This window comes from Pocillopora verrucosa, chromosome 3, assembly GCF_036669915.1.
Source record: "Pocillopora verrucosa isolate sample1 chromosome 3, ASM3666991v2, whole genome shotgun sequence".
Classification (NCBI taxonomy): Eukaryota; Metazoa; Cnidaria; class Anthozoa; order Scleractinia; family Pocilloporidae; genus Pocillopora; species Pocillopora verrucosa.
The window spans coordinates 16,554,292-16,578,317 of record NC_089314.1 but is presented as its reverse complement, the minus strand read 5'-3'; the positions used below and the strand labels follow the sequence as shown (position 1 = coordinate 16,578,317).

Sequence of the window (24,026 nt, the reverse complement as noted above, 5' to 3'; positions counted from 1 at the left end):
GTTGGCAATCTCTCTACAAATTCTGCGATAAACACGAAATAAAATTGTACTCTTAACAGCTCCTCTTGGAGAGTGGAATTTTTCTCCTCCTTACTAAATCATCTGAGAGAGGCTCTGCTACCATAGTCCTGTCTGTAAAGAACTGACCAAAATTGAACTGGCAAGGTGTATTTTGGTACTTTCTACATGTTTTGAATGAATATTAGATCTCTGTGAAAACACAGTATCGATCTAAAGAAATGAATTTTTTATTCAGATGTGCTCTTAAAAACACACAGAAACCCAACTTAAACCAACTGACTTAGATGATGACATTGGAAGTAAACTTCTTCCTTTTGAGCTATATAGACAAAACAGTATCATCAAGTACTCAAGTTCAGCATTATGTTTTAGAAAACACAGTTTGCATAGAAAATAAGGAATACTTTTCTACCCTGAATGCACTTCAATTTGTTATCTTAGCTCTAGCACATAAAAGAGAAAAACACCTCTTTTAGTATACCGAAAGCAAAGCACAAACGTTTGCCAAAAGGTTGAAAACCTTTCAGACAATTCCTTGATCAAAATTCTACTGATATTATATTCTTGGTGATTTAACATTAACTACCTGGTGAATAATAACAAAGTTAAGGGTTGGCAAGAAATGATAGATAGATATAGATATACACAAATTATACAAACTCCTACATTTCTATCAGTGGCAGTTTACTGAATCACAGATGTGGACTGTTTCTGATAATTCTGTGGTCAGTGTATGCTGTTCTGATCCAAAGCCATAAAAGTATCACTTATTTTCATATGAAATTTTGTTTTCATCAAATGCACATTACAACCTATGCGATAAAAACCAAATGTAACAAGTGTGACAATTGTTATATTTGTGACCAATTTACAATGTACATCATACACAATTAAAGCAGTTATACTCTTGACAAAACAATATTGTGCTATAATCTAGGTGGGGTGTAAAAGCTCATATTATAATTCCCTATTAAGAGTCTGTGTCTCATTGGGTCACAGCCTCTGTGGAGCATCAATACTGGTGTTTTGCAAAATGGATTTTGGAATTCCTAGGATTATCCCAGGAATTCATAGGAATAAGAGGTGTGAATTTTCACGGTAAATTCGAGACTGGAAATTCCAAGGAATTCCCATTTATAACAACTCTGGTTCTAAAAACCTAGAAATTCCTAGAAATTCCCAGAAATTCCAAATTTCTAGCCCACAGGACTTGGAATTCCTAGGAATTCCTAGGAATTCCAACTCAGAGCACCAATGACTTTCCATGAAAAGCTGTAAATCTAAAATAACCTAGGAATTTCTAGGAACTTCTGAGGAATTTTCAGGAATTTCGAGGAATGTTTAAGAATTATGGGAATTTTGAGCAAAATTTCAGGCTAATAATATAAAATAGATACTAAAAATTGAAAAATCCCAGCTAAAATTCAAGTTAATTCAATGAAATTTATTTACAATCTTAATTAAGGTTTACGTGTAAAATATTTTTGATAGTTTATTAAGATCAAAATGTAGTAATATTAGGATGGAATTTGATTTATTTTCTTTCTTGAAAAATTCATACGAATTAATCCTCAATTACAGCTATTCATATAAAGTAGTCCTAATCAATCATTATAAACTTGGTTTGACACAAATAGTGAATAAAATCTGTTGATTCTTTTCCATAAAATACGATATCTTGAATTATTGCAATAAATACTATCTGTCAAAAATAGTCTAAAAATGACTCATTTAATTTTGGATGATGATACAAATGGTATTTAACCCTTGTGCTCCCATCGACAGGCTTTGACTTGATTTTATGTGGTTGTAGCTTATTTGGATAAAACTCTGGTGTGTGAAACATTTCAAATGTACCAGCTGTCAAGCAAGCACTTACCATATTTTCACGACCACGCCCACTCTTTGTTTTTGATGGATAGAATAGCGACAATCCGGTGAAATTCAAAGCCGAGAGAAACATCGATGTTTCTTCAGTCAAATGAATTGACCACTAGCAATCTTGGGGAGGAAAAAGGGTTTACGTACAGCTTGAAATAGAATTTTATTTTGTAAATTAAAATCTTGTTGTAACTGTAACAATAAAATTAGAATGACGTTATTCCTAAACTGAAGACGTAGCTGCTATTTGTCTTTTTTTTCCCTGTTGGCTTGAACGAGGTGATCTACCAAGAAGCTTGCTTCATTCTGTATCTGGATTCCATGACATCTGAAGTGTTTGGGGGGGAAAAAATGAACAAAACAAAACAAAAACAAAAACAAAAAACAACAACAAAAAAAAAAAAAAAAAAACAAACAAAAACAAATACTATTTATATAGAGATTAAAAGCTTAGACAAGGCATTAGATTAGCTATAAGGGAAAAAAAAAAGGGCATTCATTTGAATCTCTAATTTAACAACAGATGCACTGGATTTTGAAAGATCTATTATATTTAACGGACTTTTATATTGGAGTTACATCTCTCCCATAGATTATATTAAAGTTCTACAAAGGCAACCGTCAGCTGGACAATCAGACATAGTTTGATGTACTGCTGGTTTGCAGATTTTAATGAACTGTAACCCGAAAGAAGTTACAATTCATACGATGCCCAACGTTTCGACACTCCTGTCTACGTGCCTTCATCAGGGGATGATCTAAACGCTGCAACCAAGAGGTCCTTTTATATGATCACTATTAGCGGCCTTTTTTTCTGACGAGGTCTGGTAAATAAGCGTCAGGCGCTGATAACCACGCAACGACCGCCTATCGTTAACGCTGCATTTACAGAAGGAGCGTGGACAGCGGAAGTTAAGTATGCCAAGCCTCCAACCAAAGGCGCTGGTGTTAACCGCCGATTAGTGGGGATTATTTTAGAATTATCCTACCCACATCGTAGTGGTTGGTAGGCCTGTATGCTCGATTATAAAGCTGATTTCCTTTTTGCAAGAAAAATACCCTTTTTGCGTGCTCTTTTAAGCGTGTACCAAACTGACGTTTTGTCTCTCCGATGTATTCGTTGTCACAGTCATTGCAAGGAATAGAATAAATGGCGTCGGTTCGTTGTTCTCTCGTGACAGAGTTGAATTTAATAGTATAACTTGTTGTCTTTATGATTGACAACAAATGAGATACTCAATTTTGTTGCAAAGGCGGAGGCGCGCAATTTGTGGTGACAGTAGTCAGAGTTGACTATTTTCTGTGTAACTTGGATGATCCGTTTCGAACAATGACGACAGATCTTGAACTTTTCAACTCACTCAATGCTTTCGATGGTTGGCCCTTTCAAAGTCGTCACTCTTTGTGGGTTAACATTTTCCTGTAGTTTTACATTCTCTAATACTAGATCTAGAGTTTGGGAAATCACAGAGTTGATTGTGGTGGTCAGTCTTCTTATTCTATTCCAGTGTCGTACACTCAGGTGCGTAAATGTGTAGACATTGTTTTCTTGGAGTTGTGAAAATTATCAAAGATTAGATTAATGAAGTTTAAGAAGAACACTTCACTTAATTGTGAAGTTTCTCAAGGTATCCACAGAAATCACGAAAACCACTCAGTTACCCCTAAATGAACCAAAGATCTTGTCGCTTGTCTAAAAGAGTCTACTAAGCTACCGCCTGTGAAGAATAGTTTACTGGTCAGCTGTTTTCGATTTAGGACCGGACCGAATCCAGCGAAAAACCATTTTTGAGCACGTTGGAGAACAAGGTCTCATTGACGTTGACGGCTAAGTGAACTATTTCACAGGCAATGACAGAAATCAGTTTCCTTAAAGCCATATTCCTGAGAGATGACATGCTTGTAAAGCGATTTGCCTTCGTAAAACCCATGAAAGGAAGAGTGTGAATGAGTTGAGTAATGCACCTGGTCTTTACCGCGATGATTTGTTAATTTGTTGCAAGGCTTGCTTACGTCTGAAAGATAGACCATCTGTGGAAGAATTGGACAAAATTGTCAGCAAGTGGGTTGCGAAGTATCCCAACTCCGAATGGGCTCACCTTTTCAATTATATGATCCATTTTCCCATACCTAATGGAAGCCTAGCCGCGTTGAGTCAGTCTGCAAAGCTGTCCATTAAGAAGTGTGACAAAATTGTTAGAGACAAGACAGGAATAGGCTTTCGGAAATCTGGGGCTGAGTACTTTCTTGGGAAGGGAATTGGTTTGTACGCCATTGTAAACAGCCAAGAATTTCGATGCCTAGAAACAAAAGGGGAAACGAAGACTGACTTTTGGAGGAGTAAAGAAATCTCTGAAAAGCTAGAACGCGTCTGTGGTCAAAAAGACGTCAACTTCAAAGGTGTCATAACGTATAAAGGAATTCAACTCCGGTTTGACGACACACGCTATCCAAAGGAAAGTAAAGATGACTTGTGGTTCTACATTGGTTTTTCTGTTGCCGGACCCTATGCGTATGACCCAGTCGACAGTGACACCTATGCAATCATGACCCGCAAAACCAACGAAAGTTTTCATCAAAGCGTCTCTGCGAAACCGAAAGACATTAGTACTAGTGGTACGGCTATAGCGAGAAAGAGAAAACTTCTTGAGTTAAAGTATCCAAATATAGAACGGAGTCTAGGGGTATGTGATGAAAAGTTTGAGAGCCCAGATAAATTTTCAAATGACTTTCCGAAATTTCCTTACAGTGATTGGCCAGAGAAGAGAGGCAAACCGATGAGCTCCTCTATGCCCCATTTTCTAAACGCACCACCAAGTGATTCTTGTGAAAATCTGTTGAATGATTCGAACTTCGCCTCTTCTTCTAGAGCAATTTTTCCTCCAGGAATGTCATCTTGGGTCAGTGTTGACTGCGTCAATCTCCGAGCAACAAAATCGATGCCGACCTCATATGCATATGCACTACAACATGGCAGCGAACGATCAGAGGAGCACATGGCTAAAGCAACCAACACACAGCAACCAGGTGAAGTTTGTGGCTCGTTGCCTACAAAAACTCGCAAATGGAAAAGCATACAAGGAACCCGAGGAAGTAATAAAAAAGTATTTCAGCCTAAATACGTCGATAAAGCAGGAAAACTTCATCATGGTTCTTGGGTCCTTGGTGCCGAGAAATCGAGAGAATGCAAAGTTCATACAAGCAAAAGTTCTGCCGACATAAGAGCGACAACTCGATGTCCTTTTGCTCACTCATGGCGAGGAGACACTCTACAGTATGTATGTATGGAATGCACACGAAAGAACAAGCCAGTTTGCAAAGAACGAAGAAACCATGATATGCATATTTGGAACTTAGGCCCCTACTACACGGAGAACGGGACTACCTGGAAAGACTCACCTCAATGAAAGCACGATTTCCACTGAGCACGATGTTCAAGACAAATGAATGTGATTAAGAAACCTCTGCCAGTGCAGCCAGAACATGTTTAGAAGACAATACTAAAAAGAAAGTGAATTTAGACTAGAAAACCTCACATAGCCAGTGAGTGATAAGATGAGAGGACAGTGTCACCTTTACGTCAAACAATGCACTACGTAGGACGTACACTTCTCTAGGGGTTGAAAATCAAAAGGTAGAAGCTACAGAAACTAGAAGGTTGATGCTATGAAAAAATTTAACTATTAGTATAAAATATAAATGTTGAGAGGCAGCTACAAAGCTGTTTAAATCTCTGTCAGAGAGTAAAAGTTAAAAGATTGAGAACCTAAATGTTTTTAACTCGCTCAAGTTGGCTTTCAAATTCTAATAACAACCAGACTGCAGCCTTATCTACAATGCTATAAGATATTCATCTACTAAACCAATCATTGCTGGGTGATAATGAGATTTTCTGATACTTCACACAGATCGAGGAGAGTTAATTTTGACATATTTATTAGCTGTGCACACGCAGTGTAGAACTTAAGTGAGAGGAATGGTAGCCCATGTGGCCGTGAAAATGTTTTTGTTACTTCGCGACCACGCTTTTGTATTTTTATGACTAGGATACAGTGAGCATCTACGTAGTTAGGGAAGTCGAGAAACGATGGCTTGTTCAAAGCTCTTGGCCGGTCAGTGGAGACGAGCGAAAGAGGCTTGGAGTAGTTTTGAAAGTCGTAGCAAATAAACCTGAAAGTCACTACATTAAGAAGCTTTAAATTAAGACTAGGTGCACACTAGAGGAGATTTTTTCGGATTCATAAATGTTAACGAATTCATCATTTCAGGGTTATAGATTCGTAGAACTTTATTCCCGATCGTTTACATACGTTAATAAATCCACAACGATTCTTGAATGAGTGGTTACAAAGCTGCCAAAAGAAAGGGAAGAGTTGATCGAGATGCAAATTTTAAATTGTTCAGGAATACGTCTGCCATTTTGGGTCAACAACATTTTTTTTCCACAAGCAGACCAACATTAATAAGCTAACCTTTCGGTCATCTTTAGTACTTCTCCCTTACTGTCAAACCACAAATGTTATTAGATGGATTGGCTTGTCAAGAAAGGAAACATGATACAAACGCAAAAATATCAAAAAAGAAAGCCATTTTTAGTTTAGGATTGTTTCTGGAAACGAGTTTCAGATTTACATATATCACACGACATATTATGATAGGATTATTTTCAAAGTGATTGCATCTTAAAAGATAAACATCTTTTCATTTACAGACAGTTGCGATTATAATTCTTTGTAATCTTTACTGCATAAATGTTCTCTCTGTCAATAGCCTGTCAGTAGCAAGTTGCTATGTACGCGTAACCTTAGAAACACGACTCTTTCTTTTCTTTACACCCGTACAATCAACTGCCAATAAGTTGAAAAAAAAACCGTCTAAACTCTTCTGATATTGGCAAACCATGAGAAAAACTGAACTTAACATCTGGAAAATATTGAGCCAATTTCTTGTCTTAATTTCTTTTCACATGTAAACAATTAATCCTCCGACCATCATTTAAAATTGATCGCAAATTTCCATATGGCAGTTGTTTTGAAAGCTACGGCCATGTCAGCCATGTTGGATGTAAACGCTTTCTTCAACACAGGATTTAAATTCTATCCGGACGATTAGTGTTATCAAAATATATCAAAAACAACTGATATACCTCACGAATCAAGCAAAGAAGGACAAAACCTTTAAAAGGTAAGTTTGTCTGAAAAATTTTCGATATTGTAAGGTTGGATTTCATTTCCATGTTGGTCCTTCATATTTCAGCTGTCCTTCGAAGCTTTTAAAAAAATTTAAAATTTAACTGGACAAAAGGCAGAATTTAGTCGTGATTGCTTAAGTAATACAGAAACGACAGGAGCGAACCTTGAATACTTTTGTTCCATGCGTATCAAATAAGCAGCGTTTCTGAATGTGTTGAAAAAAATCGCCATGAAATTTGCTTTGGCTGAAATCACAAATTGCACGATTCTTTCAAGTCATGATGCACGTCGAATTGAATTTACATGAAAATAATTTTATCGAATCCTGAGTTCTTAAGTCTTTCTTTCTTGATTTATGATCGGATATACAGTTTCGCTGTCTTATTTTTATAAGTAAAATTGGTTAGCACACTTAAATATTGATGCTTTGCCTTCGAAAAGAGTGGACGTTTACTGAGAATTGATGTTCGAACCGCTTCGGCAATTAATGCACTGAGCAGAACGACGATCATTTCGAGTAGCACATCGCCAAGGAACATTATACCTTAAGCAGGAATTCGAAAATTTTACATAACCGTATGATAATTCACTTTTATTTGTGTTCAGATTTTATTTGACTGAGGCAAGGAAGTCTCAAAAACGCCATTTGACAGGGAAGAACAAAAGCTCAGCGCCTCGCGGTCGCAAAAGGTAAGCTTCTGTGGTCACATTTTGCTAATCATAAATAAGTTTAATCTTCATAATTGCAAAAAAATAAATAGGCCCTAGGCTGCTGAAAATACGAGTATCAAACCACAGAGAATAACAATACCTATTTCATTTTTTGGCAAGTCTTCAATTTCATCTTTTTTCTACCCGTTGTTGCTGTCGGGGTTTTTCCGGCAGTTAGAAAACTGAAAACATAGCCTCTGCTGACAGAATTGAGCCAACGTTTGATTAGATGTCTTTACAACCATGGAACTCTCGCTTTATCAAAAGCGGTATCAGCAAAGGAAGACAGGCAAAGCGCAACTAAAATTATAGCTCTTATCTGAAAATATGGTATGCACCCGAAGGAAGATAAAAATCACTGCTACTCAAAATTTTTTCATGAACTAAAGACGACAAATGGTTTTTTAATGATACAAAAATACTCTTTCGCTTTGATTTGTTCTGGTTGAACTTTACTTGGAGACCAAAGAACGTAAAAATATTGACCTTATGGCAGCCGCATAGTAGCTGTCAATCACGTTGACAAAGGAAGATTAGTCTCAGCAACATAATGACATGTTTTTCTTCTGCCAAAAAAAATAACTATGAAAACAGCGAATCAAACGCATAAGAAAACACAGGAAATTTCTTAACGACATGAGGTAATTCGCTCAGATAAGCGTCCCTTATCATAATGAACTACGTTGTGAAGTCTAATATTTCCAAATATCATGGAAAAGTGTAGTCAGCGTAGGCCGGTTGTATGTTCTTGTGCCGTTGTAGTCACTACTCGCGGGTCACTGTAAGCTTAAGGACCTTCACTCTACCTAATAAGCTTTCTCCAATTTGTGTCCTTTAAACTTTTGACCTCTAAGAGTGATTAGCATTTACTTTCTCCTTAACATTATCACAATATAACGTCTCAAGAGCAAGGTCATGATTATAGAGGAAATTATTATCAACTAAAGAACTCAATTGATTCAACAACAAATTCTCTTTGTCGGCATCTTAGGAAATGTGTAGAGACCATTATGGAGAATATGTATATACTAACTATTGAAGTGTCTCTTGATAGGCAACCAGAATGGCGGCGACAGCGTGGTCGTTAAATCCAACAGTGACTGTCAAAGTCTACAAGAATGGTAACCCCAATTTTCTTGGAAAAACACTTGTTATCAACCGACGCCACATACGTAATATGGAGGCTCTGTATGACGAGGTAACGATGCACATTTCAGCCTTTAACGCCGTGCGAAAAATATGTACACCGATCGGCGGGCGACCAGTTCAGAGCCTGGAGAATATCAAAAATAAGAGCGTATACGTGGCTGCAGGGAGGGAGTGTTTTAAAAAGCTAAACTATGCAGATCTGGGCATAAGAAAGCCTCGCCCTCCGCGAAAGGCGAACTATTCCCCCAGGAAAGCCGTCATCGTGGCCGAAGGAAGGCACAAGATGGATTACGAATGGGCGAAAAGAGACCTAAAGATCATCCACGTGTTTTGTAATGGAGACGTGTTCAAACCGAGCGTCAAGATTGTTCTTCAAAGACGCCTTCAGCAAAGCATGGAACAGATTTTAGGCATTGTACAAGAACACGTTTTCCTAGCGGCTGCCATCGTATTGTACACAATAGAAGGCAAGCTGGTCTTCGCTCCCTCCCAGTTGATCAGTGGACAAAATTACGTGGCTGTGGAACGAGGGAGGATGTTTAAACGCGTGAATTACGGCGTGGCTTCCTCTTTACTTTCTAAAAGTCCGCGAGGGCCTTTCTTGCCTTTGATCGGCAACGGACAACTAATCAACACAGTAGGACGCTCGTCTCCAAAGAAGATTTCAAAACGAAAACTGCAGGCCACAAAAACCAACGCACAAAACAAATCCATGGAACACTCAACAGGCAATCAGTCAAGTGTCACCTCTATGATCGTGGAGTCGCCTCGTGATGTTATCTCTAACATGTCCCCAGGCCCTCCACTGGCCACGTCACTGTTACGTGTATCACAAGACATCCAAGATAGTTTCACCATCTCTGCTTCACCACCTACACAACTTGAGGGCGATACTCCCGTTCAAGAGTACGTTGCTCTGCCGATAAAAAAAAATGACAATGATGTTAGTTCAGTTGCTGACAGTGTGTTCAAAGCGAGTGGTTTACAACAAGAAAAAGCAGCTGAAATTAGGGATAGCCGTCAAACGAAGGAAGAAAAACCAATAGACCTACTTCCGGCGGAAGAGATTCTAGAGGAAGTGCTCCAGGAGGTAGAAGACGCAAAGACTTCCATCGAGAATTCTCACGTGCCAAACAAGGACGAGACCCACGATGGAGAAGTTGAAGATGACGTTGAAGTTATAGAGGATGAATCCAACTTGATTCAAGTAGCGGACAGAACAACTCAGTCCCAGGCGCAAGCTTGGCAGCATGAAGAGCAAGAAATAGGCGCTCACGATAATAACTTCGATGAAAGGATAAAAAATTCTCGCCTCTCACCAAAAGAATATCGCGAGGATCCCTCAGCCTCTATTAAAGATCGAGATGAAAAGTCTTCTGTTGACGACATTCAAAAGCCTGCCAACTCCACGGACGAAGAAGAGGAACAAAACACATCTCCAGTCTCGGAAACGGAAAAATCTGAAAATGAAGATTCTGATAAAAGTGAGGAGAAAAATGAAGATGATGATGAAGGAGAAAAACAAATTACCAACAAGGAATCAGAATCAAGCGATCCCCGCAAAATTTCGAAACCAGACAAGATTTCTAATGACGTTGATAAAACCAGCTATATTTCTTAGCCATTGTACCTCTCAGGAAGCAACTTAATTGCAGCTTCTTATCACAAAATTAAAACATAACTCAACATCCCGTATGTGATGAGAGTGGATAAATTTTTCCTCCAAAGCATCTATCTCGATCGATATGTCATCAAATTTTCTTAACAAATTGGAAAGGAAATGGATGGTAGCTAGAGATGAGAATTACGCATCTGATGCTTCATTTTATTACAAACTTGAGCTAATTTCAAATAACTGAGAACTAGCTGAACCGTTAACACACGCACAAATCTTAAGGAGCTGGGCAGCAGTGTTATTGTGATTGAATCACTGACTGTTTTATAATATGTTAACAAAACGACCAATGAGAAGTTAGCGAAACGACTTAAGACGTTAACAATCTGGTAGTTAGCAAACGACTCATAGTCGAAACGACCGGCTCCCTCCACAGAGGTTATTTGCTATAAACAAGAGTATCGATGTCATTTGATTTCGTAACTTAAGTGTCGTGAAAATGATGAATTAATCGATATTTATACTTGTATTATACAAAATGAAGCCAGATTAAATATTGTAAATTCTGTGTTTATCTTTCTGTAGCAGCATTTCACCAACATTTGCTTGAGTTTCTATTTACGGATTCATTTTGGCTTTTCCCTCAGTAGCTATATTTTATTTTTATTTTTATTTTTATTTAAACCCATTCCCCAAAAGCACCTTGGCTTAACGAGAGGAATTACAATAACTTGACATAACCATCTTATGCTCTTCATAGTTGTACGGCACATTGGGGAGGACCAGCGGAATTAAATTATGCGAAAGCAAAGATAGGTCACCCTAAGGAAAAATAATAAGACAGAGAGGGAAAGTCAGAGCGTTGGCAGGGATGTGCGATTTCACTTAAGTTGTTTTTAGCATTCGGGGTGGAAATCGTTGTGGTTTCCTAGTGTAAATTCTTACTGTCCAAGTCACTTTGATATCAAAGCATCAGTCTTCTCGCTTTTCGTCAATACTTCAATCTTATTCACAGGCAACCAAGACTCACTCAAAGATGACGGCTGTCAGTTTTCATTTTTCGTGAGCTTAAGGCCATATATAAAACGAAAAGCGATGCGCGAGGAATCATCCTAAGTCAGTAATCAAACTGATTGCCATGTTGCTCTCTAAAGGACCGACAGCGATGAAATTCATATTGCCAGAAAACGATCGACCTAAAAACACGATTCGGACACTTCTCGAAGAAACTATCAAGTGTGTGTATTGGGACCGTCAATGTTACACGCCAGGTATCGAGCTTTTTTGTTACCTCTGTGAACGGATTTATCCTACATACATTTCCTTTACTTTACGTTCACTTCTCACTAGACACGGTATTCATAAAGCTTCATTTATTAGATTAATCAACAAATTCTTGTAAAGTTCGTGGCTGTGCTGTACTGTACAGGAAACTGGGGAAAGAATTCTAAATTTGGCAAGAACGGAACAACCCCAAAATGGCACTGGTGCTCATAAAAGAGCTGTATACCAATGGTACCCCTGAAGGAGTTAAAAACTAAATCTACCGTTTATGCTTTAAAAGGTATAAAGGTGGTGCTAAGAAAATTGAACAGTGTTCGTCTAAAAGAAAAACTCGTTGTCTTCTTCACTTAACCTAACATGCATGTTAATTACCGTTTTTTTTTAAGACCGCTTGAAATTTATTACGAAGTGAAAGAATTACCTTTTCTGTTGTTTCATCCGTGTTAAACTAAATTGGAAGAGGATTATCAATTACCTCCAACAAAATTATATTAACAACATGAAAACGAATTATTTTATGGGTTGAAACTCAAAGCAAAGTCTAGACTATTATTGTTTGAATGATTACATTTTCCGGAAAATGAGGTACGAAAAAAGTATTTTGAAAGTTTCCTGTTTTGTTCATAAATCATGGATTTAAATTGTGCTTTGTTCAGTCAAAACACAAAAAAACATCTGCTTCTGTTATGTAGAGTTTTGAAGTAACATTCAGACACACAATAATTGTTTTGATATGTTTATGTGCCCATTTACTTCAACTTCAATTACATTTTCCGGTGCGAAAAATATATTATTGATGCATCATAAACAAAACTCTCATTTGAAACTTCTCACTAAGAAGAAAATGAGTGTGTCAACGGTAAATACCGTGCAGATCACAGAGTTAAATGAAAGTCGCTTTAGAGAAGAGGCTGTTGATATATTTAGAGTTAAAAAAGCTGCCAAACGCTCTTTTTTGTGTAGAGATCGCCGTGAGTTTGGTTCTCTTCAGTTCACGATAGGAAATCTGAAAAAAACCAGCGAGAACAAGATCAAGGAATATGAAGAAAACAAGCGTAATCTACAGTGGTTTTTGTACAATCTTCGGCAGAAAAGAACAGGTAAAAATTTACCGCCAGAGTATAAGATCCTTACTCAAATTAGATCATTCATGAGTTACACCATATTGTGAATTTAACTGTACCCAACAGCGCTTTTTGGGAATTAACACGCTTTTATGTGTCTTTAGCGTCGTATCCCAACGTTCATTCCTGATTGCTCTCGAACTCATCGCGAAAAATAGCACTTGATTTTGATTCGTGAAACACCTTCAACAGAACAGATAATACTCTGAAACATTTCGCATAACTAAATTGATCGCTTGACGTTTAAAGCCCCCTTTTAAATATTTCGATCTCCTCTGTGATTGTCGCTTAACCCTTTAACTCTCATGAGTGACCAAGATAGAATCCCTCCTTACAATATCAGTACAATATCGACCAGATAAGCGATGGGAATAAAAAATATATACATTTGGGGATAACTATTTGATCCAGTACTAAATTCTCTGAACTAACATCAAAGGAAACGTTGTATGGCCGGGCTAGGTAGCAATCCAAATTTCAAATAAACTTATCTATGAAAGCCGGTTTCAAGCTTCCTTACTGCCACATAATGCTTACTGTTAACGATATCCACTAAAGCTGGGTTTCGGTGAAGATGAAGATCAATGAGTTCTTTATAGTAGATAAAAGTTTTCCCTCGAACTCTCCTTATGCGATAAAACCCCGTATGGAAGCGGTTTAAATCGATAATTTAGCAAAATTCTTTCGTTTCCATTGCGCATCCTGACTGCGCAGCGTTTGATGCTTTACTAACAAGGGCACATTATGATCAAAGGAAGAACTCGTTTAACGTGCATGTTAACATCCTTGTCACCTAATTCAGATCAAGTAATCATTCCGATCCTGTAGGGAACTGCAATTTTGAATTTGTGTCACGCGGTTGAAAGCATAGGATTTTCTGCGAACTGATCATTTACAACCTCCTGCTAGATAGAACCCTTCAATCATGATACATGATCTAAAATGGAAAATTTTCTCTATTATCACCTTGACTCGCCGTTACCAGTAGAAAACAACCCACTCTGTGTTGAAAGCTTTTGATTTTAGCCACAATCTTCCTTCTGAAAACTTAGTGTAAACAAATTGATTTACGATACCCCGGATGAGAGCTATGACGACGGTATGAGGAACTATTGCTTAAGAAAGGGTGTGGTTCCAAGACAAACTTTAGTGGAGTCCAAAACATCATGACTGTTTTGCAGAAAATTTTAAATGTATACATTTGATATTTTTTCACCAAATGTCGGTACTGACACACAACAAAATAAATATTGACACTTGTCAGACTGCAATTACACCAAAGTAGCTTTAACTTTAAATATGAACAATGATGAAATTCAAATTGAAACACGGGAAAATTATTCTATCAGGTTATTGGTTCTGATGAAGTGAATGGAACCACAACATTAGGAAAGATAAAAATCTTTCAGGGCCTTTCTTTAAGAAAGCTTTTAAATTATTTTGAACTAAGTGATACCATATAAGCATCTAAACAAGCAATTTAGCTAATAACTATTTTGAAAACACAAATGATTATGCACTCACCTTTGTGGCTTACCGATGTCGCTATTAGCAGATTAACACTAAAAACTTTTAAAGTGTTATTGCCTACGCTAAAAAGATCTCATGCTTATTTAATTTTCGAGAATGGATTTTTTTAGGAAACGGTGCGAAACTTTGAACTATGAAAATAATTTGCGAGAGGCGAAGTTGTGTATACGGTCTATATTTCCGACTGATACTTTTCTTTTTATACCTATTTTATGTTATTTTCAGTTAAAGTGCGTAAGAGTCACCTTGGTAAAAAATTAATTCTAATTTTCGTTAATAGCATCATGTCCTCTAGATCTCAGATGGAAAATAACAAAATAATTGCTTGTATTATTCATAAGACTATGAAGTGTAAAGAAACACATTCGCGGTTCGATTTGCACCTTCAGAAGGATTTGAGTGCTAATTTCAGTGCATTTACAAAAAAAAGCCACTGATTTTAGCTCCTGAAGACGGCCAATCAAAGACAAACCCTTCATTCTTCATATAAAATGATAGCAGTTAAGAAAAAGGGTGTACATTTCTACAATTCACTGCGTGCAAAATCTATGAAAGATTCACGCTTTAAACAACAGTCACGCTGAGAGTTGTCTCACTGAAAACTCTTTGCACATGTATTTCGATGTGAAACATAACAGTTTGCTCGCTCATACGGGAGGAAAATTGTTAAGAACAGATCAAATCGGGCTGCCGAGGTCGCCCCGGCTTCGTCGGGAATATGTTTTGGATGGCAAAAATTTTGCTGGCTCAACGAAAAAAGTATGTTATGGGAGACTTCGTAAAGAAAGAGTCTCGCTGCTTAGAGAAATGAAGGTGTTGCAAGAAAAGGTGGAAGTAAATCTTAAAAGACAAAGGCAAGAAAAAAGTAACTTGGAACAAATTGTTCATCATTTGCATTCTCAAAAGGAAGGTGAGAGCGGCTGAAGGAGTTTAAATTCAAATTAATCTGCAAACGATCCAATGGAAGGGGCTTTTCGTAAAATAGCGAAGCATTAGAAACAGGACAAAACCAAAAGGTCGTCAGCTCTAGTTTAAAAGATAATATCTATTTACAATTTTTCCGACAAAGTTCGAAGTTTTCTTGGTGGAGTAAAAAATCGTTTGAGGCGTCAAAATGAGTATTGGTGCGGGCTCCTAAAACTCTGTCGGTTGAAGAAGAAAAGAATTACTAAGTTTTGACGGCAAAGATAATTTGTCAAGGTAAGGCGACGAAGGAGTATTATTTTTTGTGACCGTCGTCGTTATGAATTTCGCCTTCCTAAGATTGCTCGCACGCTGAAGATGCACTAACAAGATTTGTCTATAATTCCATCTGAACTTTCAATGATTGATCATCGGCAGACAAGTTTAAGTTGCCATGATCATGATTATTATGCTTTTAAAAAAAAGGACCTATGTCCTGGACTCTTTGCCACCCTTGGCTGTGAAAAATAACCGCCTTTACTTATCAACTTCTCACAGGTGCGACACCTCCAGGAAGTGTTATCGCTGGGAATGCGAGTGGTCTCGTGTCTCTACGCGGGATGCAGGCGCAAAGTGATTGTCGGCTCATCAAGAGCATTCGTCGGCCTCTGGCACCGGAAGCTACAAGAGATCACGGAAACAGGCTAATCAATTTCCAGTCTAATTTAACATTCAAGGAGGGCTCCTTTATTCCACGGGTTGTAGAACGCGAAATTCTAAGAAGACGAAACAAGCGCTTGAATGCTAAAAGACAAGAGCAATTGGAGGGTGTGAAACAACGAGAAATGCAACTGGCAGACACCGTGGGCGTGTATACAAGGATAAACATGACCAAGGGTAGTTTGAACTACAAAGGAAAGCCGAAATACAGGTAAAGGAAGTCTGAACAAAGATTCCGTACTATCGGTGCATAAAAAGGGACAGCGGTGACAAACACGACAAAGACTCACCAGTCGCAAAAATGTGATGTTAAGTAATGAATGTTTCTTATACTTAGGTGTTTATCTTACGCGAAAAAAAACAGACACAGATAAATGAAGCGTATTATCTTCGTTTAGATATTATCACCTTGTCATGGCAGATTTACGAGCTGAAATTCTCCCAGTTGCAATCTTTTTACCTTCAAATCGTACGGGGAACATCGAAAGTATGCAATTTCTTTCTATTTCTTTATTTTTCTTTGCCGTGCTAAGGCAAGGTTCCCAAAGTCTTGTGGTGTTGGAGTACCTCTAGGTATGGTGTTCTTTCGTGCAGATGCCATTTTGCAAAGTTTGATGATGATAGAAAAAAAATACATCCAGTTATCCATTTCTGGTTGTGGTCAGAGCGGATCTAAATTAGGATTTAATTTAAATGTTAACTGAAAGAATGGAGATTAAGGTTTGAAGCCTTCTTTTCGGCGAGGTCCGTCGCGTGAGTCACAAAGAATCAGTGGGGAAAAAAAATTATTGGAGTGAGAGAGAGGCGCACCAAAAAGTAGGCCAGAGGTACGCGCCGCGCCCCGACATAATTTTGATTTTTCCACTGATTTTTTTTTGACTCGTGCGATGGACTTCGTCGAAAAGGAGAGACTGCACGTAGTCTTGATGCATGGCTGAAAATCAATTATGCACGTAAAAGATTTAGTGTCTCTCAATGCCTCTCCCTGCTTTCTTTTTTCGCCCATTCACTTGCAGGGAGTTTGATATGAGGACAGGCGACTCTCATGCAACCTTACCACGTTCGGTGAAATGTCACTATGATATACCATCAATAGAACTCAACCAGACAGCCAGCTTGTGGTCTAAGGAATTTATTGAAAAGAAAAAGGTCGACAACACGTATAAAAGACTTTTGCCAAATATTGAAAAGATGGAGCTTATCCTTCCAGTACAAGATAATTCAACAGATAAAATCTTCAGTGTAGTTTCGAAACAAACAAGAAATGAATGTACACAAACCAAAGAAGTAATTCGAGGAAAAAGCAAGGCTGCCAGCGTTCAAAAAGATGATCGTAAAGGCACCAAACAAAAAAGCTTTGCTAAGGACCGTGAAAAATGTAAGAAACCCGAAGACAATAAGGTTTTTGCGCCTAAAGATCTTAGTGAATATCGAAAAGACGTTTTCGATGGAGAGATTCCTGTCGATTTTGTCGCGGTAGAAGAAACCTCCTCAGTCGTGCAAAATACAAAGACAAAAAATGATCTTCAGAGAAAGGCAGACCTAGTTGTAGAAGACAGAGAAGGAATAACTTCGACGAAAAACAACAGTACAAAGATGGTTCGCAACGTCAGGAACAAAATCATTCCACTTGTGAAAATTCAACGGCAAATAAAGCCAGCTGTAAGAAAGGATCAAAATGACTTTTACATCGACAGTGTCATGAAAGAGAATAATGTTACAGGAAACCAAGCAATTTCTGAGTTAAACGAAGTGTCAGATGAAGTTGATGGGGAAAAATCCCACATTCCCCTGAGCACTGGAAAGCTACAACAACTTATCCGCGAAAATGTGCTCGGCCAATCACAGAAGAGCAACAAGCAAGCCAATAAGAAAACAGTATTGCTTACCGACTACGTGCGCACTCTACAAAAACACATGGGTATTAAAGCCTCAGGATCAGAAATTGCGAGCAATTCGCCCGATTTTAGTGCAACACCGTTCATACCTGCAGGAAAGAGATTTGGATGTGACGACGAGTACGGTGGAGAACCTAGTCTCTTGGAGAGAAGGTTGAAAATTTTGCAGAAGCAAATAATAAGACTGCCCGCGACATTCACACTGATCGATGGAGACTTGGTAGAAGACTAAAAAGACAGGGAGTCCTAATCTCTCTTGTCTTTAGTGTCAACTGTCTCTGGTCTCCTCGCCCCAATTTCCCTAAGGGGCGCCGAGGAAACTGGGGCGAGGAGATGGCTGACAAGATTGAAATCTCCGCACAGTAGCAAAAAGTTGTCACTATTCAAACTGGTGCCATAAGTTGAAGAAAGCCAGCACAAACGAAAGATTTGCTTACTCACTCTTTAGTGTCAATATTGATAAGATAGAGATTTTGCGCTGATCTCTGTTGAAGCTTGCTTTATCGTATAAATCAGTATACAGATTTACAATGCGACTTCGTACAGAAAGTGTCATAGTACTCTCTCTCGCGATCAACGATAGACAGATATGAAGCCACGTTTATTACAAATGAAGGAAAATTATCTACCCACATTAAGATCGAATACTTCTACGTTACTGCTCTTGTATATGGCTGAAAGAAAAAGAGTAAAATTAAGGTTCAACTGTCGTAGTTCATCTAGTAAACATCAAGCTCATCCTCGGCTCAGGGCAAAATACTCAATAAAAAAAAAAAAAAAGATAGAAACTTGGCTAGTTGTCTCCCGCTCTTTGAAAAGAGAAGACCATGAGTCAGACTGTTTATAGAAATGAAAATAGTGACTGAGAAAGATCGGCTGCTTGGTTCATCACGAACGGTATGAGTCACGAGTTTTATGATGATGAACATCAGTATACTTCGGGCGGTCATCAATTAAGATTAAATCTTGAAGCATCTTTTCTAAACGATTCGCCCCAAATATTTATGAAATTTCCCCCTAGGTTTTTCCTTGGACTTCTTTACGAATATAAAGATAAAATGCTATTTCAATTTTCTCGTTGCCTAGAGGCACTTAGCAGGGGTTTAGGATAATAGTTGATCTGAAAGACGTTCACGGCCTGTTAGAATGTTCCAGAAGAGAAGTTTATTTGACCAGTGACATAGCATAATAACAATTCAATGAACAATCCAATAAAACGCAGTAGGTTCTCAGACCGAGAACAACTGCCAGAAGAAAGTTATTAGAACGAGTTTGGACTTTAGAGGTCAGCAGGTCAAAAAACGAATGTGGAAAATTACATATTTTTTTGTTGGCTTGTTTCAAGGTTTCGAAACTGGGTGGTGCAAACTTACCAAGAATTCGTAGGGGGTACCTCCCGATCCTCTTTTTTATTGAAAGTAGGAAGCTCTGTAATCTTCCAATTCCGAGAGATGCATGGTAAAAATCATACAAAGTAGAATAGCCAATTTAATTCCGAATTATTCATCCGCTCGCGTGCCTCTAATATTTCATCAAGGTTATCAGGTCTGTTGGATACCACAGCAGCTACATGCATACAACATCATTACGACATGCTGGCTCGCTCTGGAGAGGAGACGACGTCCTGTGGACAACCCTTTGATTGTCGACGTCAATTGAATATCCTTCAAAAGCATTATTCTTCAAGAAAAACAAGTTTATTTCATTGAAGTAATTCTTGACTCTACCGCTGAACTCTAACTTAGCAGCACTCCAAGCTTTCATTTTTCTCGTTTGAATGATGACCTTTATGATATACTGTTGTTACAAGTGGACGAGCTTTGCCATTAAAATACTTGATTTGATATTTATATCACGTTTCTGTTTTGATATTACTTGCAAATTTTAAATGTTTTGTGTGTTCCCTTTTTGTTGTATTAGCATAACATAAGCTTTTGACACTTAGCGAGGATTTTTCGATTCCAGTCTCAGTTCCACATCGAGATAGAAGCGCGGGCCTGTTTCCCTAACTAGTCATTGAGCCGCGATGACCTTAATGCCAAAAAAAGAAAAGAGAAGACACAAAACAGTGAACCTTCCGATATTTCCTCTGAGGGACCGCAAAAATATTTATATGATGTGTTATGATAAATTAGTTGCCAGGCGGAAATGAATTACTCTTTTCCTTTAAAGGCATCAATATATCATTCTCTACTTAATAAGAGGAAGTGTTAAAGGCACTGAGAGAATTGTTGAAGCTTCATTTGCAATATCGGCCCGAAAGTAGCCTTGCATTGACGTAGTGGCAAGACTAAGCGACGAAGCGCAAGCTACAAGCCGGCTCGTCTCTCGCTTCTTCGTCACTCCTAGTTAACCCAGCGCTAATAAGAGTTTGTTCGCAGACTTAATTTGCGGATGATGTTCAATAGACAGCCACTACCTGTTTTAGACCCTAGAATATTCTGTCGTTACAAATTTCCCATTTCGCCCATCGTTAAATAATCTCACTAGGATCTATGCGGGGCTCCTAGTGCAAAATGCTGAAAATTTCCAATCGATGCATCTTCTGTTTCACAAAAATAGGGGCCAGAACTTTTCCATTTGAAAGAAACCTATTTGATGGGAGGTTCTCTAAAATTTATCATCTTACCCCTGAAACATCTGTAATACTGTGTTAGCTCGCCTTGTCATCTGAGCACACTTTGATTTGCACAGACTTAGACTGATGGGGTGAGTGAGACGTCAACCTCGATCCCAACCCACTCAAGATACCATGTTTGTAGAAAGAGACCCCTTTTGGTGCGCTGGTGGATTTACCTTCCGTTACCAATTTGGCAGCGTTGTATTGGTAAAATAGGTGAATAGGTGGCAAAAATTGAAAGTACAAAAGTATTCCATTATTTATATCTTGAAAAAACATGATCTTAGTTTTAAATCACAGTTCCTGTCTTATTTTCGCGTGTGCGAAAACAGCACAATATCCTTACTTGTATTTTAACATCCGTACAATATAGTTTCGTGTCAACGACGCGTGATGCTAAAAAACATTTCATGCTATTTGCCAGCTGGTTAAATACTGTTTATTTCGAGCTGTGTAAAAAACTTAAGTTTACTTGAATGGTAGTACAGAACTAGTATGATTAGTCGTCCACATTTTGGATCGTTTCTCTCTTGTTCTTGTTTTTTTTTTCCACGTCTTTTTCCACGTTTTTGTCAACAACCTCAGTTCAAAACAACTTATATTCGACCAAGTTAGCATGGCACTTGAGCTGATAAACATACCCCTTTCGTAATATTGTAATATTTACTTACCACCTTAAAATAGCGCCACGACCAAGTAAACTCGAGTTCGCCGCGCGTGGGCTACAGCCAGACTGTATAGAAAGAATTTTGAAATTCTTTTCAAATTGCAGTCCAAAGGTGATCAAACAACGGCAGAAAAATGCGGTTGTATTGTGTCTTTTCATGACAAATGCCATTGTATTTGCCGAAAAATACATTTCCGGAATTCCTGACCTTGAATAAGTGTTACTTTGCGAAAGAAGCCATATCACGATATATTTTCAGAGTGTATGAAATAATCATTGAGTAACATAGGAAAATCGAAAGGAAAAGTTTGCCAGGGTAGAACAAAAAGATAAGACCAAATCGAAAATTCAAATTAACATGGATGGCTGCAGATGGTTGCAAACGGCGATTGCTACTGCACAAACCGAGGGGTTACCCACTCCACATAATCTGAAAATTGTTTACCGCTTTCTTCTAAGTTCGAACTTGATAAAAAAAAAATGCAAGAAACCAATTGTAAACTGCTTTCTTAGCATCGACTCCTTATCTCTCAATTTATTGATTTACCGTGAATCCCTTGAAGACGATATTTATGACACAGTTTAGTAAACTAGGAAGGCTAAAACCACGCACACAAAGAATTCCGGGTGCAATAAAATTCGGTCGAATCAATTACTGGTTGACGACTGTCGCTAATTACTGTTGCTCTGCCGTGCGATAAATTCCTTATCAGATGCCTAGCGTCTTCATTTCGTGATATCAAGTTAAGGGTGCACGGAAGCCCAAAGAGCAAAGTTAATGGTTCGGCTACGTCACTATTCTAATGGTGGATTAAAAAAACCACTTATCATTTCCTAAATTTAAGAGGTCTTTAAGTACTCAAGAGAAACTGAAAGTATTCCGCTTCAATCAGAATGAAAGGAAAAATGAAAATTTCAACCGTTGCGTCTTTTCCATATTAAGCAGTGAAGTGTTACCGCACGATCACGAGTTCCTTCCTGAAGCTGTTGACCATAGAAAGAGGAAGGGCGTAATAGATACCAGACAACGAGAGACGCTAAGTGTTACATGTAAAACGTAAAAGATAGATTTATCACCTCGATAAATGCAAATTCTAAAATTGCACCTTTAATTTGGCTTAGTTTTCTTCCAATCCTATTAAGAAAGGACCAAAAAGTATCCTTCCTTTGCAAAATTCAAATATTTTCACGTTATACCAGGAATGTTTTAAACACAAATTTGAGCGGGTTTCCACCACTTTTCCGGAGAGAAATTGGAAATTATCGTAGCTGTAACATCTCAGTTAAACATGCTGTGCCTAAATCTAATACCATTAACACAACAGTTGGGATATGTATCTATAACTCTCGTGTTTCCGGCATCCAGTAACAATTTCTTAGCGTACAAATTTGTTAGTTTTATCTCTTCACATAAGTCGTTTCTTTTTTGTTTTGTTTTGTTTTCCTCTTTTACTTAAATTCCGTCTGAAACAAAAGGAAAATCTCCGATTGAAACGATTTAAAATAGTCACTCAGTATTCAGTTGATGCTTAGCAATTTAATTCAAAAAGTCAAGTATTGAGAGGAGGATCTCGTTGTTCTCTCAGACGCTTTGAGGGTAGATGATAAGTCTAGCTTGTGTACAGAGTTTGTATGCCAGGATTAGTACTCAACCTGTAGTGCATCAAACAAAATCTTAAGGATGCACGTGCTCGTCTCGTATCGGTATGCACCTCGAAACGCTTGCAGTCAATCCGGCATTCTCGTTTCACGGGCCCCTACTTGATCCGTGCGAGGCATGCAGCCAGCCACCACCCAGCAATTTCCGCCTCAGCTACCGCAGCTTGCTTGACGATGACCATGACTAACATAAACCGACTCGAAACCACTAATGGAATAAACAAAAGAAACGTCCTACATTTGATTAATGAGACCCGTATTGTTAGTTGTTATTATTAGTAGTTTCTAATAAAAGAAGAATCTGCATCAGTTTTCTACCTTCTCATTATTTGCCATGTTTAACCCACCTTGGATCGGAAGTGACTTAAAAAGAAGGTAACACAAGAAGAAGTTATTATCAACTGAATAGAAACAAGTATGAGTTGGGTTTAGAAATTTTTCCAAGGGCGGTGATGTTCAGGTGTACACACACTGACATCTGATGCCGACCCACGTAAACCTAAAACAAAACAAATGGATCCTCGTTTCTCACTTTGCATCATTTCTTATGTTTATATTAGATCCATTACACATAGGTAGGCGATCCGCCGACTTCTGGGATTGTTTGTTCAAGCAGAGTTTGCATTAAAAAAAAAGCGAACTCTTTTAAAGATCAAAGCGCCGACATATTATCCACAACAGTTTGGAACGTCAGTTCTTAAAAGACTTTGTCGCCTCTCGGGAGTTTACCGCTTTCATTTGTTTGTTTAGGAGGTTGTGCTTTTCGAATTGTAGAGGTCAGGTCAAACAAATTAAAGTTGTTTCGCTTTCACTCTGGGACAGGAAAACACCTCATCATAATTGGTTTCATTTTCTTGATCTTTGTGTTTGGCAGCAGGGTTCCGAAAGCCTCCAGGCGTGGCGGGTCTTTTTATGGGAGCGACGAGAATGACTATGGGGAGGCAACAAAAAATGCACCGAATGAACTGTGCACAGCCAAACTTGAACTTCTATTCAACAATTTTATATTAAACCAGCCGACAAAATTGAAAAAATGGTTCTGGTGATTGTGA

The 24,026-nt window shown here is 38.2% G+C and overlaps 1 protein-coding gene across 1 annotated transcript; it reads left to right on the top strand.

Moving 5' to 3' along the window:
• Positions 1-6,768: 6,768 nt before the first annotated feature.
• Positions 6,769-18,663, top strand: LOC131780801 (uncharacterized). Its single transcript, XM_066163549.1, has 7 exons — positions 6,769-7,086; positions 7,701-7,784; positions 8,860-10,574; positions 11,974-12,073; positions 12,692-12,953; positions 15,969-16,341; positions 17,147-18,663. The coding sequence occupies exons 3-7, from the start codon at positions 8,869-8,871 to the stop codon at positions 18,258-18,260; spliced, it is 3,555 nt and encodes a 1,184-aa protein (XP_066019646.1). The 5' UTR covers positions 6,769-7,086; positions 7,701-7,784; positions 8,860-8,868; the 3' UTR covers positions 18,261-18,663.
• The last annotated feature ends 5,363 nt before the right edge of the window (positions 18,664-24,026 follow it).